This window comes from Platalea leucorodia (assembly GCF_965183815.1).
Source record: "Platalea leucorodia genome assembly, chromosome: 11".
Lineage (NCBI taxonomy): Eukaryota > Metazoa > Chordata > Aves > Pelecaniformes > Threskiornithidae > Platalea > Platalea leucorodia.
Genome location: NC_138833.1, coordinates 11,559,131 through 11,577,519, shown reverse-complemented (window position 1 = coordinate 11,577,519; position 18,389 = coordinate 11,559,131). Strand labels below are relative to the sequence as shown.

Sequence of the window (18,389 nt, the reverse complement as noted above, 5' to 3'; positions counted from 1 at the left end):
TGGCATCTATTCACAGCTTTGTTTCTGACTGGTTAGTGTAAAGTGAATCCCTTTGCTGATCCCTGTTGAAGCCTTTGCATTTCTAGCAGTGAGTTAATGGTAATTTTTGTCTTCTTAGAATGCATATTAATAATCATACACTGGGGTACATTTACTGTGTGTCGTTTTATTAGTCCGATTGGTCTTTTTAGCCCCCATTACTGCATTTCAATAAGGAGGGAAAATGGGTTCTCTGTTGTTTACACATTGTGAGCCACGTCACTTCTTTGAAGTGGGCTGTACTGGCTGATTTCTTGCTATCTAATTTTCAGTGATAAGTAAAGCCTGGTTTGCCCAAAACTTTCTTGATCATATGTTTATTGCAGTCAAACAGCATTCTGACATAAGTTTTCCCTTTAGAGGTCTCTTAGGAAATTAAAATCATCCTGTGCCTACACCAGGAAAAATTTCTGCTGCATGCATGTTCTTCCGGTGTTAGAAGAAAGGTCATATGACTTTTTGCAAATATGTAATTGCTATTAAGCATAGGCAAAATACCTGCCTGCCTTGAAACTTAACACATCCAACAGGAAGCTGGGTACAGCCGCTTCTAGGGGAAGAATGTGACTGTGAACAGCTGAGGCAAACAAAGACAGAAATAGTTATCAGAAGAGTTATAATTAGTCAACGTATATGTGGTGTTTGAAAGATGAAAATAATTAACAATTCAAGTGGAGTTATTGTTAACAGCAGCAGCCAATTTCCTGAGAGGCCATCTCTGGTAAGTGCTTTTGCAAGTAAGGGTCATCCCATGGTGTGTGAGCACTTGCAAAGAATGGGGTAGGGGATAAAAATCATGCTGGAAACATCTGATGCAAGATTTTATTTGGTTTCTTGAAGCAAGGAAACAACTATGTATGTATTTTACATATGCAAACATCCAGGTCTTGCTTCTGTGATTTCTTCTAGGACTCAAGCATCACCAGTTTACCTGGCTTTTTTGTTTCATGGTGCCAGCACGACACCTGTACCTTCCTCTCCAGCTGACACAGCTGAACTGTAGCGTGTCTCTCAGCATGTCTGTCAGCAACTCAAGCTGCAGCTTCAGGTAATTGTTTTTCTCTAAAATAGCTTTGTTCTACTTCAGAATTTCACTGGCCCATTCCTGCAAAGCGGAAAGGCACACCTGCAGCTCAGACTGCTAGGGAGAGGAGCTGCTCTCATTTTCCCACTTGCATTCCCAGAAGATAAATTTTGCCTTGTTCAGGTCAGCCTGGGAAGGGCTGTAATCTAAGCCGAGCTCAGGTCTGTTGGGTTTCGTAGGCCATCTGGTAGAAAATGGGCAAAGAGGTGGCCTCTTGGGTAGAAATCTGCTGGAGAAATGATCTGCCAGATAGTCACAGAGCCCCTGAGCGACATCCCCAATTCCTTCAAAGTTCATGGTGAGCAGGGCTGGGAGCAGAGACCCGCACCAGGACAGCATGAGCACCAGTCCAACCTGCAGAGAGATGCGTAAAGCTGCGTAGACATGTTAAGTATTAAGCTGGACCAAAGGACCAAAGTAAAGCTCTTCCTTGAAGCCTGCTGCCTGCTCAGGACATTTCTGTTTGGTACCAGTCATAAATCTCTATTTGTTAGCTCGCTTAAGTTTCTTTCCTGGGCAAGAAAATAATGGAGAAACTCTGCAGCTCTAGTTCAAGGGTTTTATAGGCATTTAAGCATATACCGAGGCACTTTGCCTGTCTGGAGGTGATGCAGATGCTAATCTCTGAGTAGGTTTTGGAGACATTATTGCAATGCAAAAAATAATTACCAGTAATTCTTTTATGGGTCAGCATTTGCTGTTTCAGGGAGAACAGTGATCAGAGTTTAAATGCCTGCTCTGAAAAGATTGCAGAACTCATTATCCATCATCCTGACCCCATCGTTCTATGCGCCTTCCCGTTCTCTCTTTCCTAGCTAGATGTTATCCGTTTGTTCTTCTGCTTCCCTCATAAGCTTCATTCTTCATGTCTCAGCTATGTGTTGCGTGTTCCTTGCATTAGCATATAAGCACGTATAATTCAGGATCTTACAGTTAATCTGCAAACCTGATTAACTCCCAACAAATACCACTAGCAGCTGACATGCTTTATCATCTGAGGTCTGAAAACGAGGAATGCACGGAAGTCTCATACTACCAATGCTTTGTAGGTTTCTCTGTATATGTGGCCTCCAGTCAAAAGTCCTAGAATTCAATTATAACCTTTCTGTTGCTACCCGTGGCTATAGAAACAGCCTCTAGCTGTGGTGCTGTGACAAATACAGGCTAAACAATGCTATTAAATATGCATGATGTGTGTTCTGCCATATTAGATAACGTGGCCAAGTTCATGATCTGCTAATGCTGCCAATTCACAGCTTTGCTAATGCAGCTTCCCTCTCGCTTTTGCTTTGAGCAATTTAAGAGGCTTTTTGGTTATACTTCACCTGTACTTTCTTCCTTTTCACCTGTTTTGTCTTTATTCATTACTCTGAAAATGGTGGTCTGAAGCAGAGGCTGGGCAGCAGCTCATGTTTCCCAGCTTTCCTAATCTGTAGTTCACTGAGAAGCCAAGCTGGTCTGGAAACCCACTGGAGGTGTTGATAGACACTGCTTTAGTGAAAAGCAGATTCCCAAGTCCCTCCTTCTCTCTGAGGCCACTGCTGTACTGTTTGCATCTATCACTCTTCCCTTTATACAACCAACTTATCCACAGCTTATGCTCAGCATCCTTTGTCAAAGGGAAATGGAAGAATTGCCTCTGTTCTGCTCCCTCGGTGATCACACCCTCTCAGGCTCAGTTCACCTGTCTGATGCCTTTCTGTTCATTAGTGTAACTCAGGCCTGTTACCATTTCGGTTTTGTAGCATTATGATTATGGCAGTTGGCAGAATACCTTGTGCTTTTTACTGATACAGCTAGCTACCTTGCTGTGAATGCAGTTCCAGCAGTAGAAAAGGTGTCTTCTACCAGCATACTTTAGGTATCTGCATGTTTTGCCTGACTCTGAGCTAGGTGGGCATGAGTCAGCTCTGATCCAGAAGTCATCTGGCCGTGCAGCGCTGTACTGAGCTCATCAGGCTGCTCTCGGAGAAGGTTTCTTCACTCAGGCAGCACATTTACAGCTCTTTGACAGTTCAGCCATCTACGTGCCAGGAGAGAGGTGGGCACATGTCCATTTGCATCCATTGCAACAAGCCTTGCCTGCATTCCCTTATGCTCTCCCAGAAGGAGAATGAGCTGTAAAGCCGTAAATACTTCACAGTGGGGTGACCGAGCCCACTCTTTGGAGAATGTGCTGCAGTATCAGGACAGATAACACAGTGCCTGAGCTCTTGTTGTTCTAGCCACCCATGTTCATGAAATGGAGCCTATTTTAGACACTCACCAACTGCAGGCTCAGGAGCAGTGACCACAGCAGCTCACTGGTTTCATCCTTGCTGACTTGATGATCCCCGACTTCCAGCCCTTGCAGGTAATGTTGCCTTAGCTGTTTGGGGTCACCCAGCTTTCTCTTATCAAGTAGTGCAATGTCAAAGCAATGCAGCTGATGCACATGCTGCTGGCACAGATCCTCTTTTAGTCTCTCACTCCAGGAGTTCTCTGTGAGTCCTCCTGAGTGCTGACCCTGCCTTTGTTCTTCCTACCTTTTACCTTTAGCTCTTAGACCTGGAAATCCCTGAACACAGAGTTGGGCACAGCATCGACAAGGACTGGAGCAGAGCACACTCCTTCCTAAGCTACCACAGCAAATGTCTAAGTTTTCCTTTGGAGGGAGGGCATTCACAAAAGGGCATGTTAAGCCCTGTCCACCTTGTATGTATTGTGGCTCTGCCCTTACCAGGGGAAAGAAGTAGTCTTGGTGCTCTCTTATCACTTACAAGTGATAACTACTGGGAGGTACAAAACTGATGATGAGGTGAATTGTAACCTTAGAATGTGGACTTTCCTAGCCTCCCTGTCTTGACCTGCTAACATACGAAGTGGCAGATAGCTTTGGTTTTGCTTGAATTTTACCCCACTATCTAAGCCAGGAATGGTTTTTACTGCATAGGGCTGTGGCCTGTGGTAATGTAAAGGGAGTATTTGCCTGCGGGCAAGGCACCTGCTGTCACAGGTCTGTCTGAAACACCCTGCGCCTCCATCCACGGCTGCGTCTCTTCTGCGACGGTGCGGTGCTCAAACCAAACACAGTGTGCTCAAACTGCAGGTGTGACACGGGTCAGCCACAGTCACGCTCTCCACCCCAGCCCATCTCAGTCTCTCCAGTGAGCATTGTGCTCTTGCACCCACACCCTCCTACTGCCCCCGAGCAAAGTGCTCCTCCTTCCTCTGGTCTTGCTCTGCTATGCACCCCACGGATCTATGTGTCCATGCGTTTACTCGGATCAAGAGGGTTCTGCGTCTTACTGCCTCTCAGTTTTGGCATTGATGGATACATCATTCAAAATGACCGTGCTGCACACAGGCAAGCACCAAAACGCTGTTACGTTGACAGTGAGGCCTCTGCAGACTCAGCACATAAAATGGGTCACTACCGCAGTTATTTCAGTTACACAACTCCAGTGTGACTGCCTTTCTTTTTCCTTGCCCTTGAAGTCACTTGAATGTAAACAAGTAAAACTAAGGCAAGGGGGTAACAAAATGAGGATGAAGAATGGAGAGGGGAAAGGAGAGCATCCCACAGCACTAGTCTGGAGACTAGCATCCTCACAGCTCCAGCCAGCTGGTTCCCCAGAGCTCTGATCCTGGAGCTGCTGCAGAAATAAAGACCCATTGAGAAGTCTGGCTCCAAATTAGCATTTGAATTCCCTTATAGTCTGTTGTCAGATGGGCAGGAGGTGGGTGCTAGTCTCGGTCTCTCAGTACTGATACACAAAGGTGGCTTTAAAAGGTCCTTATTTTTCTGAGGGAAAGAAATGCATTGCTCCAACTATGGACACTTTGTGTTTTCCTTTTTTTTCCCATTTTTTTCCTTCTCTTTTCTCTCTCCCTTTCTTCTGTGTTTCATCCCCTTTCCTGAATCAGGCTGAGCCGTAGATAGACAAGTCTGGGTATTGTAGCCCAGTCTGACCTACTTCTTTCCCTCCCCTTGGCCCCGTGTTATGGATGCTGGTGCTATGGAAACAGGGGTGACATGCCAGTGCTACAACGACGGGGCCACCAGCTGCACCCTCCTCTCCCAGCCCTATAGGCCCTTCCCCTCCCACACACCCCCCCTCAAAGAAAGTTAGCAGTGCTGCTTCCTGGGGAAATTCAAGGGTGTGCTCCGTCCGCCCCACCAAGCCGTGCTCCAGTAGGACCGGGTTGCTCTTCCTCGAGCTCGGGAGAAGGGTGCATTTTTCCCTGGTCCCAGGGCACAGCGTTTCGGTGCTGGGGCCACATGTAAACCTGCTGGTGTCTGCACATGAGACCTGTCTGTGCACATACCCTGCACAGGCTGTCACATGATGGTAGGAAAGTACACGTGGGCGCCCTTGAAGTTTTCAAGACAAAAATAAGGTACGAAGTTCTGCAACACGTTACAAAAGCCTTACAGGAACCTGGCTAGGTTCCTATGAATACAGATATGGGAACACATGTGCGCCGGCTACCCCTGCAGCAGATGGCAGTTGCTTCGTCGGGGGACAGAGCTGTGCACTTTCATTGTCACTCGTTTGCTCGTGCGGGAACAAGCCCCATCAGGGACGGAGGCTTGTTTACAAGTTCAGCCTGTGCATTTCTTGCGATAAAAAAGTTCTCACTGGTTCTGCAGGTTTCCTTTGCTCTCTGCTGGCCTCCTGTCCGGCCGCCTGCTTCACCTGGGAGGCTGTGGCAGTATCAGAGTGGATTTCCTTTCAGATATCTCACGCCAAACCTTTCCCTCCCTGTTGCTGACACTGAACTGGCAGCCGTAATGTGCAGAAGCAGGAAGGAGCCCGGGAATCCGCAAAGCGCTTGCAGGGGGCTCTTAGGTCTGTTGTGAGCCGTCTCCAGGAGATTTCTGCGAGGCTCCGGGAGTCCCCCACCCCAATAACCTTAATACCAGGGCCTGGCCCAGCACAGGCAGAACTTGAAGCAGGAGGGTTTGTGCGTGAGGGCCGCCACGGCTCTGCGTGCAGGCAGCCTGCGTGACCGCTGCCCTGGCCGCCTCCTGGGGTGCAGCGGCAGACGCCGCTGGCGCAGGCCGCCGGCCCGGGAGCAGCCGGCTGCCGGCCTCCCCCGCCGCCCCGTTCCCGCCAGCGCGGCGGCCGCAGCCGCGTGGCAGCAGCGCCCTCTCCCGATCGGCGGCGGCCGGAGCCGGGGGAGCGGAGTCGCGGGCGGGCAGGGCTCGCTGCCGGAGCTGCAGGGCCGGGAGGGCCCGGGCACGCACCGGCGGGCTCGGGCACGGCCTGCAGTTCCTCTGCTGCGGGCGCAGCGGCCCGGCCTCAGCTCTGCTGCCAGCGCAGCCGTGCCCCCCTCACCCGGCCCTTCCCTCAGCCAGCTTAGCTCAGCAGACCAGAAGAAAATTAAGCCGGGACACAAATCCCCAGGTGGGGGGAGCTGAGCTGGTTTCGTGGGTCAGCCCCCGCCAGGGCTCCCAGGAGGCCGGGCAGGAGCGGCAGCGAGCCCGCAGCTGCCGCAGCAGCAACGGGGAACCTCACCCTCCCAGCAGTGGCAGTTGCAGTTCTGCAATTGGCCGTACCAGTGCTGCCGGGCGGTTGGATTGCCGTTAAACTGGCGCTCACGGGGACGGTCGTTACGGCAGCCGGATGGTGACCCCGGCGCCGCGTAACCTTGGGGTGGCACGGGCAGACCCTGTCCCACCCAGCACGCGTCCTGCTAGTCCAAACCTGGCTCTTCAGCATCTCTGCAGCAGATGCGAGTGGGCAAAGTGGTTTCATGCAGCGCCAGTGCCATATGCTGTGCGGCGGCAGGATTTTGAATTGGATAAATCCTGAAACATCGACAGCATCACTGAACCGTGGTGCCATGCAAAGTGATTTTCTTTGATGACAGTTATGAAGTAGCAGAGTAATGACAGCATCCTTGGGTGACGGGGAGGAGTTTTCCTTCTGCCAGAGGCACCTGAAACGACCCCTCTGACAATTGCTTCAAGGGGATGATGTGCTGGGCAGTTTTTCTGTGGCAGAGCTAGCGATGGTGGGCAGCTGGGGCCAGAGCCTCACTGTGCTGCACCAAGATTTTTAGTGGTCTTCTGTGCACCCAGGGGGAGAAGGCAGCTTGCCACAGCCTCGCTGCTGAATCATTAACTTCTCTCCTCTGAGTCATTCTGCAGCCCTGTCACACACAGAGCTGAGACAAGCAGGGCTGAGGTGGGTAGTGGCGCCAGGCCGATACGGCAGGGTTAGAAAACTGGTTGCAGGGTAAAAGATGGAGGCTGTGTCTGCAGAACCAGTGAGCACCAGCTTGGACTAACCCAAGACAGCGGGGTTTTGACACGGAGCCAGGACCTGCACGGGCAGCTGCAGCTGGTCCTTCTGTATTAACCCTCTGGGAGGTGACTGGTTATGCTGGTAAAAAGGTGAGGACTGAGAATTAACTTCAGGAGATGGTGGGATGTGTTAAAGGCTAAGTAAAATCTCACTGGGGGCAGGTGGCATGTCTCTTCCTCCCTGGCCTTGCTGAGGCGCAGCCGGGGTTAAATGACGCTCAGCCTTTTCCAAAGTGTATTACCAAAGCTGCTAGAAAAAAAGTTATTTTGTTGTTGTTTATCTTGCTGTGACACCCAGGGGTTCCTGTGAGGATGGGGCTCTGCTGCACTGAAAATTTTGCGGAGGCAAGTGCTGTACAGTTACTTTTGTTTGGATTGAAGCCTTCCCCTGCAGTGTTTGCCAACTTCAACATGGCAGCATGACTCCAAGGCAGAACCCGAAAGGGAAACAGACTGAGGGCTTTGCTGGATAAGCCAATTTAAAATGCAGGGAAGGAAATGAAACAATGTGAAAAATTAGTCACTTCTTCCAAAAATCCCTGCCTTTTGTTCTTACAGTCTAAGTATGCAAACTGCTGGGGAAGGGAGGGGTGGACGGCAGGCTTTAAAATGTGGTTAGACTGGCAGCATGTTAATGCAGTTATTTTCGCTCTCCGGGTTTGGTGTGAAGTCCTCCCATGACAATGGCATGGAGCACTGCTGGTGTTTTCTGAGCTGTGTCGCTAACATGAGTGGACTGATGGCCAAAAGCATCAGCATTGTGAACGCTGAGCTCCCGTGAAAATCCAGCCTTTCCTGCTGCAGGGGGGCCAAGCCCAGAGGGGGACCTGAGCACACGCCAAACCACCCAGCGGGGACCACTGTTTGGTGCTGAGCAGCTCAGCCCCCAGTCTGGGAGCTCGGCACCTCTGAAAATCAGCTTGTCCCTACTCAGAGCTCTCCTCCCGCCAGACGTAGGGTCACAGGCTCCGTTGCACTGCACAGCGGGGAAACAAAGGCAGCTGCCTCACGCTCAAACGCTTGTGTTTTTGTTCTCTGCTAATTGCAGACCCACAAGGAGACACCCAGCACAGCAAGCTCAGTGCCTTTTTATTTGTGCACATTGCTGCTCAGCAGTATTAAAAGTTATACATGCGGTAGTGGTTATGAATTTGTGCAGTCTGATTTACAATATCACCCACAGGCAATGGCTAATAACCATTACAAAGGCACTAACAGACTTTTGCATAACATGTTGGTGGCTGCTCCCGTTTATTCCTCGCCTCAGCCCACAGCTGGTTTCAAACAAATGCCTTTCTTAGGTGTTGGCCTTGGAAAACTGGCATGAACCTGCCTTCGGTGCCTGGGCTGAAGGCAGAGCCATTGGAGTAAGGGGAACACATGGTGATTCCCTGGGGCAGCTCTCTGGGAAGCTTGGGATGAGATGAGTTTGCTTTTATGTGTCCAGTTTTCCTAAAATTCTCCTTGTTTTGGAGTGTCGTTTCTGCATCAGGCATGACAGAGCTGCCAGATAAGGAGCACTTGGCATGAAGAGTGCTGTCAGGGGAAAAATACCTCCTGAAGAGCTCAGCAGTTCATGTTGGTGCTGGGCAGTGGGGAGGAAGGTGTTAAAAACTCAGGTGAGGGTGGATTTGTTGCTTGTGCAGTATTAGGTACAGCCAGTCTGTTACCATGGGCAGGAGGGAGCAGGACTTGAAGGCGAGGACACGGATGAGGGAGGAGCAGGTCACGCTGTGAGAAGCTGGAGGATGTTCAGCCCCACATAGTGAGAGAGGAAGAAATGCAAGATGCCCAAGACTGACGCTGCAACGAGAATCCAGAGAACTCCAGTGCTAAAATATATCGGGGTGAGCCTGTCAGGAGAGAGCGAGCCTGCTGAGACCGAGCATCACTGCTCTGGCCCGGGAACAGTCCCTCCCTCCCTGGGGAAGAGGGGTGGAAAGGCAGCCCCTGGCTGTCCCCTTTCCCTTGCGTGGGGTCCTATGCGCGGCCTCCGCCTCAAGGGAGCACATGCACACCCGCAAGGGCTTGGGGCAGCTCCAGCCTTGCCCCGTATCTGTGTCTCTGGCCCCAGCCCTGTACCCATGCCCACGTTATGCCCCGAGGAAAGTTTGGCAAGGCTGAGTCATGCGGGGACCCCAAAGCAGCCAGAGGGAGTCCTGAGCTTCCCCAAAGCACATTATGTTCCCAAATGCAAACCCCTAGGGGTTACCACGTACTCCAGGCTGGCAGAGGCCTTTACCTTTCTGAGGACGATGCCTTGTATCCCATAAAGTAGCAGTAGCGGGCATAGAGGTAGAGCAGACCCAAGGCTGCAGCGAGACCTGCAGTGGAGAGAGATCACAGTGACCATCTCCAAAGGCTTTTTAGAGCTACTTTGAGCCAAGCAGGTAGCTCAAAGTGAAGGAATAGAGGCTCTGTGTCCTCTGGCTCTACCCTCCCATCAGAGGGAGAATTACTACCTAGTTTATTGTTCAGGAAGTGAGCAGGACCTGAGTACTGAGCCAGCACTCAGCGGAACAGATTCAGTGACAAACCAGGTAATGGGCTGCTCTCACCTTGATGGAAGAAGAGTCCAGCCTGCCACAGAAGTGCCAGGAAAATGGGAAAATATTCAGAGGAATTCACCCTGGCAGGAAAGAGGAAGGTCATAAACAATGGAGAGGAGGAAGATCTTCCTTTTTTGCTTCCGCTAGCAGTTTCCAGAGGCTGGAGGCTGTTGCTTTTTAGAGCTGATGTCACCAAAAAAACCTCCAGGCTTGCACCTTTCCCCACAGTTCCCATCCCATCTTTATTCACAGGAATAGAACAGTGAAAGGAACTGGGTCTCCAGGGCACAGGAAATTAAGATGCCCAGGTCAGACCATGCACAGAAAGGCTCTGTGAACCACCCCCACTGCCCCTTCCTGGGTGCCACAGCTTAAACCCTGCTGTAAAAGCCCCAAAGCCCAAAGCTGCAAGGAAGGTCTGCCCCAGCAAGCTGCAGACACATTGAGGATGAAGTGCATCTTAAGCAGATAAGGCCAGAGCAGCTTGGGTTTCAGGCAGGAGTGGGAGGGAGCACTTAGCTGTTTGGATGTTTGTATGCCATGCCCTGTCCCCCCAAAGACAAAGTAGCAGGATGCTGGATGAGGCTGAGTCTAGGCTGGCAACAGAGCAGAGAAGGGGATGGCTGAGGGGATCCTGTTCCTGCTGCCCGGTTGCTTTTTTTCAGTGCTCAGCTACAGCAAAAGTGGAAGCTTCCTCTCTATCTGCCTCCCTCCCCCGCTGCAGCCCTAGCACAGAAGTCATGGCAGAGATGCTGGATTGTGGTATCCTCAGCCCAGCCCCAGCTGAGATCTCTCTGGGAGCTTGTCCTTCCCAGCAAGCAGGGTTCAGAGCAGGGCTGAAGCTGCCTGAGGCTTTGACACCACTTGGCTAAAACCAGCCTAAGTCTCAGGCACCGACAACTATGTCTTTAGCAGCCCTTCACTCTACAGCAGAGATTCCTGTGTGATTTCTATCAGCAATGCATTTAGGACTTATAAGCCAACCCAGTCCTGATGCTGACTCTTAAGCCCATTAACTTGGAAGGTGAGTAACTGCTGAATTAACAGTCCCAAGAAATGAAAGGCAAAGCAGGGGAGGGGCAGTGCCATTAGACATGAGATCTGGCAAGCATCACATAAGAGGAGTTTCTTACTGTGCTCGAAAGATCCTCTCGAATTCAGGTGGGCCTGAGATCTTTGGAGGAGAAATGCCAAACACCCTCCTAGCATAGATCACCTGGAGGAAGAAATAGGCTGCAGCAAAAGAGAGAGAAGTAGCAGTAGTCAGTCCTCTGGCTGGGCACAGTGGGGCCAGGAGACTGCCAGAGGTAGGAGCAAAAGATCTGCGGTCTCCTCCTAACCTTGCACCCTCACATAGCAGAGAAAGCTGGATAAAAATCCCAGATACATTTCAGGCAAGGAAAAGCAATGACCCAGTGCAACAGTGAAGCGAGGAGTATGCAGTCATGTACCACCAGCAGATATCTGCTTTTCTCTTGCATAATTAACAGATCATCTATTATCTATAGAAATTGATACGCAGTGCAGATGTACTTTGTTACTGCCAATTTTTTTTCAATCTTTAATTTTTTCCCCCTCTAAATCCCAATAGCTGAGTAGGGAGGGAACTGATGCCATAGATAAGCCACCCAGACATTGAATTAAATTGTCATGCAATGTGAAACCACATCTGGGAGATGTTCCATGTGACCCACTGCAGCCAGTTCTTCCACCTTTCTGCCCCACAGTGCTCTTTGTATGCTAACGTCTACACAACCCTCAGGAACTGCTGTAAACCCATTTTTCAAAGAAAGAAATTCTACGAGTTTGCAGAAGAGAAGATCTACCAAGAAATTTCTGAACTGAGGAGGTAGGTCAGTTCAGAGGAAGGGCTTCCTAGGCACTGGTTTTGTTGAATACGTTTCAAAACCCAGACAAAATACCAGTCCACTGTCTGAAAAGCAGGGAAGTGCCAGTGCAACAACAGAAATTAAATATGGAAGTGAAAGGAAGTCAGTGGAGGTACAGTAGACTGACCCAGCAAGTATTTGGGCACGTGCATCCAATGGCCCCTACCTTGCTCCAGGACTCCCAGGACTGTCACGGCAGCCAGCAGATGAATCTGATCCAACATATTGACTCTTCCAGACCCTAGAAAAACTGATTTCCTGATTAGAAGCTCCTCTGGCCAGGTTTAGTCCTTGCTGATGTGGCAGTTGGTGGTGGTAGCTGGCAGCATGGGTTTTCTCTAAATGAACAGGGGAGATTTGTATGTGGTGCTTAAAACCAGGAGTCTGGCTTGTCCATTACCATATTCACTGTGGAAATGTAAATCAGTGGAGAGAGGTCTAATGGAGTATTTCCGTTCCACCCTCCCTTTTCCAGGAATGAGTTTTGAGGAAGTGCGAAAGTGAGCAGGGAGCACTAAAGTATCAGAGATAAGAGAAGGGAACTGGGAGCTGAATGGGGGGACAGATCTCAACAGCCCAGCAATCCACTCCCCCTGCGGCATCTGGTTTAATACCGCTCCTAACGAAGGCCAGGTCACGTCTCTCTTGCTGATATCGCATGAGAAATTGCATCCCCGCTTGAGCTGCTCTGCATCACTCGAGCATCAGGACAGGCAGCGTTTCCGGGTACGTATCATTGCATGCACAGATTCTGGAAAGCGTGCATTGGGCACAGAGCATGACTTATAGCCACAACACTGAGACAGCATCGAATAAAGCCCCCAAGTGAAAAATCCACTGCAACAGTAAGACAGGATGTGATAAAGTATAAAAGGTACAGATCTGTCTTGCACAGTAATACTTTATTTGGGGATGGGTCCTGCAAAATGTCAGACACCCAGAGGGTTTCAGAGCTGGCCCTTGTACTGGAAAGGCTGGGAGCTGTGCATTTAAGGCTTCTGATCAATCCTCAGCCAAATTAACTCTCATCATAAACACCACAGAGTTCTGTGTGGGTAAAAACCTGCAGAATTCATCAGGATATAGCAAAAGGAAATTATGTTTTAACATGTCTGGAGAGAGCCACTCGGCTAATTCCTGTTTAACAGCACAAAGCTGGCATGGCTGCAAGCTGCTGAGACTGCCAACTTTGTTTCCTTCTTCTCCCTTCATTCAAAGAATTTTCCCTTCAGACCAGGGAAAAAGGAAAATGGGTCAAGACAAAGTGATCATTAAACATCACTATTATAGAAAATAAAATCAGATTAAAGCAGTTTACAGAAGTTGCCTGATGTCCTTCATAGACTTGCTAAGAAGCAATAAACTGGTTCCAGTTTTCTGCCTCTCTATAAGGGATAAAGGCAACCAAAGAGGCTATAACAATGTCCCAGCTTAGTATTTCTCCAAATATCAAATGCAGACACCCCTGTTTTTCAAGCACCAGCAGTAAGAGTAATTCTTTCGTCTCAGAATTGATCCTTTTTAATTCCAGCAACTGTTTAAAAATACAAGGAACGTTGTATTTCGTTTTCTCCCATTTAGCTGTCAAAGAAATAAAGGACTCTCCTGTGTCAGCTCAAAAAGGGCAGGGGTCTCGCGGTGCTTAACGACCTTTGATTTCCCTCTGCTCCTGTCTGATTACAGCCAGCTAGCAAAAGAAAATATAAAGCAAAACAACAGAACAAAACCGATCCGAGCTTACACCTCCATCGGATGACAGTGCAGCGTATCCTGCATCAAGTGTCAAATATGTGTAAAGAAAGCTGGGCCAGGAGGAGCTGTGAAGGCTGCCATAGAGCACTCCCGCTCCCCAGATCATCACTAGATGCAAAATACTTCTAGTATCATCTAGTGTAGTCTAAATATAATAAAGGCTAGTAGAAACATGAATGAATAAACAAGCACAGATGTCTCTCCCCTCCTCCTCCCTCCCCTATAAGCATAATTTTTCAAGCTGTCTTTACCTCCTGAAGGGAACAATGTTTTTCTTGTCCCTGTTTGTCACCATCAGAACTTGCCTTATTTTCTGTTCTCACTCTGTGTTTGCAAGGAGCAGACACAAGTACCCTCCTCACAGCACAAAATGCCCTTCGATGATGGGACTGTCACCACTGGACAGCCTCAGCATCCTGCGGACTGTGGTGGCCACCAGCGTCCCTGTGTAGGGGATGCCACGGCAGGCTCCAGCCGGCAGACAGTGTCCCACTCACCGCCCTGGCCTTCACCACCTTCCTGCCATTTACATCCGACCTAACGACTACACAACCACATGGTGATTCAGATCACACCACTGATGGAACAGAAAACTCTCAGTCCGCAAGCAAACGGAGACCTGCCTGCAGGCAGTTCAGTGAGCTCAGCTGGCTGCACAGCCACTGTGTCCCTAGGCTTCGCGGGAGCAGAGGGGCGGGAGGGGCAGCCAGGGTGGGGAGATGGGGACAAGGCGTCATTGCTGTCATCATCTGCCTGCAATGCCACTGAAATAAGCATATTGCAAACACTCACCCTCTGAGGCTGACGCAGCCAAACTTCCTCCCAAGCAAAGACAAGTTCTGTGGTCCCAGGCTCACCTCGGGATGGATTTGCTGAGCAGAAGCTAACGAAACACTGTCCCCCTCTCCCACTCCCCAGCGTGTACTCTCCTCTCCACGTTACACTGTGCAAACATGGCCCTTCTATCACGGGACGGCTGGACCTGGCACGGTCCAAACTCCTCGCACCTCCCACTGAGTCATCGCTAGAGGCATTTCTCTGTGCCCACGGTTGCTTCTACTGCCTCTTCCTGCAGCCAGTAATCCTTTCTGCCTCCTAATTATCACTGTAGGGCTGTACTGTGACCTGGATTGCAACACTGAACAGGATTAAAAATAATCTTGGGAAGAAAAATAAGCAACACGAAAGGCTTAGAGGAGTTTTAAGCATCCACAGAGTTTGCAATACCTATACTACCCAGGAGCAGCAGGGCAAGGAAAAGCCAGCAGCACCAAGTCCAGCACCGTTACATGCAATAACATTCCCTAGAAATGTATTTCATGAGAGTACAAAGGGCCAAGAGCTTTCTGTTTGTGGAAGAGGGAATATTTTGCAACTGAGCAACTTACCCTTCAGCTGTGAAGCATGGAGGTGCCTTGTCCTTCCAATCGTATTGTAGAAATGTGGAAGTATTTTCTAATCTAGTTGGCATTTGTGCTTCCTTTCCCTTCAAATTCTTTTGCAGCCACTGAGCACATCCAAACCCGTGACTGTGGAACTGCTTGTGAGAACAGTTAATGTCTTTCTAACAGCCACATAGAAAAAAAGAGAGGTGTTTTCATTCAAAAGAATTAAAAGCCACACAGAGAAAAAAGAGTTTTTCTAGTTCAGGAGAATGAAAGAGATCTCAGCCCCGAGCACCTCAGACTGTTCAACTAACTGCTCCCTCAAGCTGGAACGGTGGGGCCAGAAACACACCTTCCTGACCTCCCGTGCCTGTGGAGACTTCTGCTAACTCAGACCAACATTTGTTGAGATTTTCCTGGAATTCTTGGATTTTGCAGCTGTAATAGGAAGGACGGGCTAAAAACATGGCAAGAAAAGGCCAATTCACTATTTCATCCCTTACAAAGATGCAGCTGGACACGTCTGGCTGCTCCTAGGAAGTGGGGACAGCTGCAGACGATTTCTGCTCTGCGGTTCCCACCAGGGCTCCCAGTGAGGCACAAACTGGCTCAGATCTCCTGAACATTTTGAAATATGTCCTAGGTTCTGCATTTTGCAATAACCTTAAAAACTTTGCATGACAAGAATTACCATGTCTTCCTAAAATGTGCATCTATACAGAGGCTCCTCCTTTCAGAAAGTAAAATAGCAGGTGGTTGGTTTTGCCAACAACATCCAGGTTGGGATTATGTGAAGCATCCCTTGGAGTACAAGCTCAATATATATTGGAGATGTGTTGATCTAGATGGATTTCAGACAGATGTTCCTGAGATTTCCCTATCTGTGGCATATCAAAGAGGTCACATAAATGTTCTCAAATGATTACTTATAGCAAAATTTCTAAGGGCCAAACCAATCTCTGCTTTAACCCTCTGCTTGAATGCCACTGCATGGAGCAGGACCATGACCAAGCGCTCTTATTGACAGTGCTTCTCATCTCAGTAAAGGTGAAGGGGTTTACTTTAAAGATAAAACGGGGTGTGGTGGGTTGACCCTGGCTGGATGCCAGGTGCCCACCAAAGCCGCTCTATCATGCCCCCTCCTCAGCTGGACAGGGGAGAGAAAATACAATGAAAGGCTCGTGGGTTGAGATAAGGACAGGGAGAGATCCTTCACCAGTTATTGTCATGGGCAAAACAGACTTGACTTGGGGAAATCAGTTTAATTTCTTGCCAATCAAATCAGAGTAGGGTAATGAGAAATAAAAACTAAATCTTAAAACACCTTCCCCCCACCCCTCCGTTCTGCAGGGGCTTAACTTCACTCCCAATTTTCTCTACCTCCTCCCTGCCAGCAGCGCAGGGCGACGGGGAATGGGGGTTGGGGTCAGTTCATCACATGTTATTTCTGCTGCTCCTTCCTCCCCAGGGGGAGGACTCCTCACACTCTGCCCCTGCTCCAGCGTGGGGTCCCTCCCACGGGAGACAGTCCTCCATGAACTTCTCCAACATGAGTCCTTCCCATGGGCTGCAGTTCTTCATGAACTGCTCCAGCGTGGGTCCCTTCCACGGGGTGCAGTCCTGCAAGAACAGACTGCTCCAGCGTGGGTCCTCACGGGGTCACAAGTCCTGCCAGCAAACCTGCTCCGGCCTGGGCTTCCCACAGGGTCACAGCCTCCTTCGGGGATCCACCTGCTCCAGTGTGGGGTCCTCCACAGGCTGCAGGTGGATCTCTGCTCCACTGTTAACCTCCATGGGCTGCAGAGGGACAGCCTGCCTCACCATGGTCTTCACCAGGGGCTGCAGGGGAATCTCTGCTCTGGCGCCTGGAGCACCTCCTTCTTCGCTGACCTTGGTGTCTGCAGAGTTGTTCCTCTCACAGACTCTCTCTCCTCTCTGCGGCTGCAATTGTGTAGGTTTCCCCCCCCCTTCTTAAATCTGTTATCCCAGAGGCACTACCACCGTCACTGATGGGCTCAGCCTTGGCCAGCGGCGGGTCCATCTTGGAGCCAGCTGGCAGTGGCTCTATCGGACATGGGGGAAGCTTCCAGCAGCTTCTCACAGAAGCCACCCCTGTAGCCCACACATTACCAAAACCTTGCCACTCAAGCCCAATACATGGGGAAAACATTCAAAGCCATTTTTTAAAAAGCAAGATGGAAAGCCAAGTCTTTGGGAAATTATATAAATGAGTATATATACTCATTTATTAGGGATACTTTGGAGAAATTTTTTTTAAAGCTTTCTTCTAAAGGAGTTTGATGAGCTTTGTCTGTATGCATATTAAATTTGACTATAGGGCACATCAGTATAAAAGCAATGCCAAAATTCTCCCCTTATCCCATCATCAAAAGGCACTGATACATGCAAATGAATAATAGTCCTTCTTTTATGGTCAATATCTGTTAAAAATATTAAACCAGACAAATTAAACCCCTCTCTTGTCCTGCATTGTCTCATGTTAGTGTCTCATGAGGCAACTCCTTTCCATGTGTTTTGCCAATTTTCCTATTCCCTTTTCAGCAGAATGTCAGAAATAACAAACAAAAAGGCAACGGCACTTCTGGCTAGCTCAAAGAAGAATGAATCTCTGGAGCGATAAGTGCATATGGCAGGGAGGGGGAGGATTTCCCTTTGCGGAGGGACAAACAAGCCTTTCAAATATCTTTGGCTGCTCTTATGGTAACACACACTTAGTATTATCCTATAATGATGTGGGGAAAAAAATTGCAAGGCTACAGGGCACATCGAATACGTCAAAGACTGAAGAGTGGTCATGGAGTGCAGCTTCCCTTTCTCTAAATTATAGAGGTGAAGAAATAGAGCTATTTAGCTTTTCTATCTCGTTTGGACCAGAAAGCTGGATGCTGGCCAGCCCTGCCCTGTTATGAGATAGAGCTGGGCAGGGCATCGGTGAGGGGCTGAGCGAGGGCAGCTCTAAGGAGACATTTTTTACAGAGGAGATTGACATTCCTGATAGGTCTCCTGTGAAGGAGAGACCCTTGGCTTGCCAGGCACGGGGCAAGAGTGGGGAGAATTTGCCTGAACTGGGGAGGTGTTGCTCTGTGGGGTTGTGTGTGCAGAGATGGGGCAGTCAGGATGGCAGTGGTCCCTCTGTCGTCACGGTGACTTTTCACACCAAAGTTCTCTCCCACGCGGGGTTAGGGAAAAGGAGGAGTTTCAGGGAGACAAAGGAGGTGGTTTGAGGGGAGATCCATGGGAGGCAGAGTGTGATGTGGACAGAGATGCAGGCAGGGCTGCCCAGCTCTCTAAGTGGGGACCACACCACTGGGAAGACATGTGAGCTGCAAAAAACTTCTGTGGGGGATCCCTGGTTCAGTCAGGAGCTGCATTTAACCT

At 49.5% G+C, this 18,389-nt stretch overlaps 2 protein-coding genes across 2 annotated transcripts in view; one reads left to right on the top strand and one right to left on the bottom strand.

Annotated features, from left to right (window-relative positions):
- The first annotated feature begins 1,068 nt into the window (after nucleotides 1-1,068).
- CANX (calnexin) overlaps nucleotides 1,069-18,389 on the top strand; it is a 49,625-nt gene continuing 32,304 nt past the window's right edge. Inside the window, exon 1 of the mRNA XM_082323710.1 lies at nucleotides 1,069-1,087. The gene's annotated coding sequence lies outside the window, so the exon portion shown is untranslated. The remainder of the gene's footprint in view (nucleotides 1,088-18,389) is intronic.
- On the bottom strand, nucleotides 8,330-12,181 carry LOC309596099 (leukotriene C4 synthase-like). Its single transcript, XM_082323861.1, has 5 exons — nucleotides 12,020-12,181; nucleotides 11,098-11,197; nucleotides 9,974-10,044; nucleotides 9,658-9,739; nucleotides 8,330-9,268 (listed from the first exon to the last, which is right to left on the bottom strand). The coding sequence occupies exons 1-5, from the start codon at nucleotides 12,075-12,077 to the stop codon at nucleotides 9,142-9,144; spliced, it is 438 nt and encodes a 145-aa protein (XP_082179987.1). The 5' UTR covers nucleotides 12,078-12,181; the 3' UTR covers nucleotides 8,330-9,141.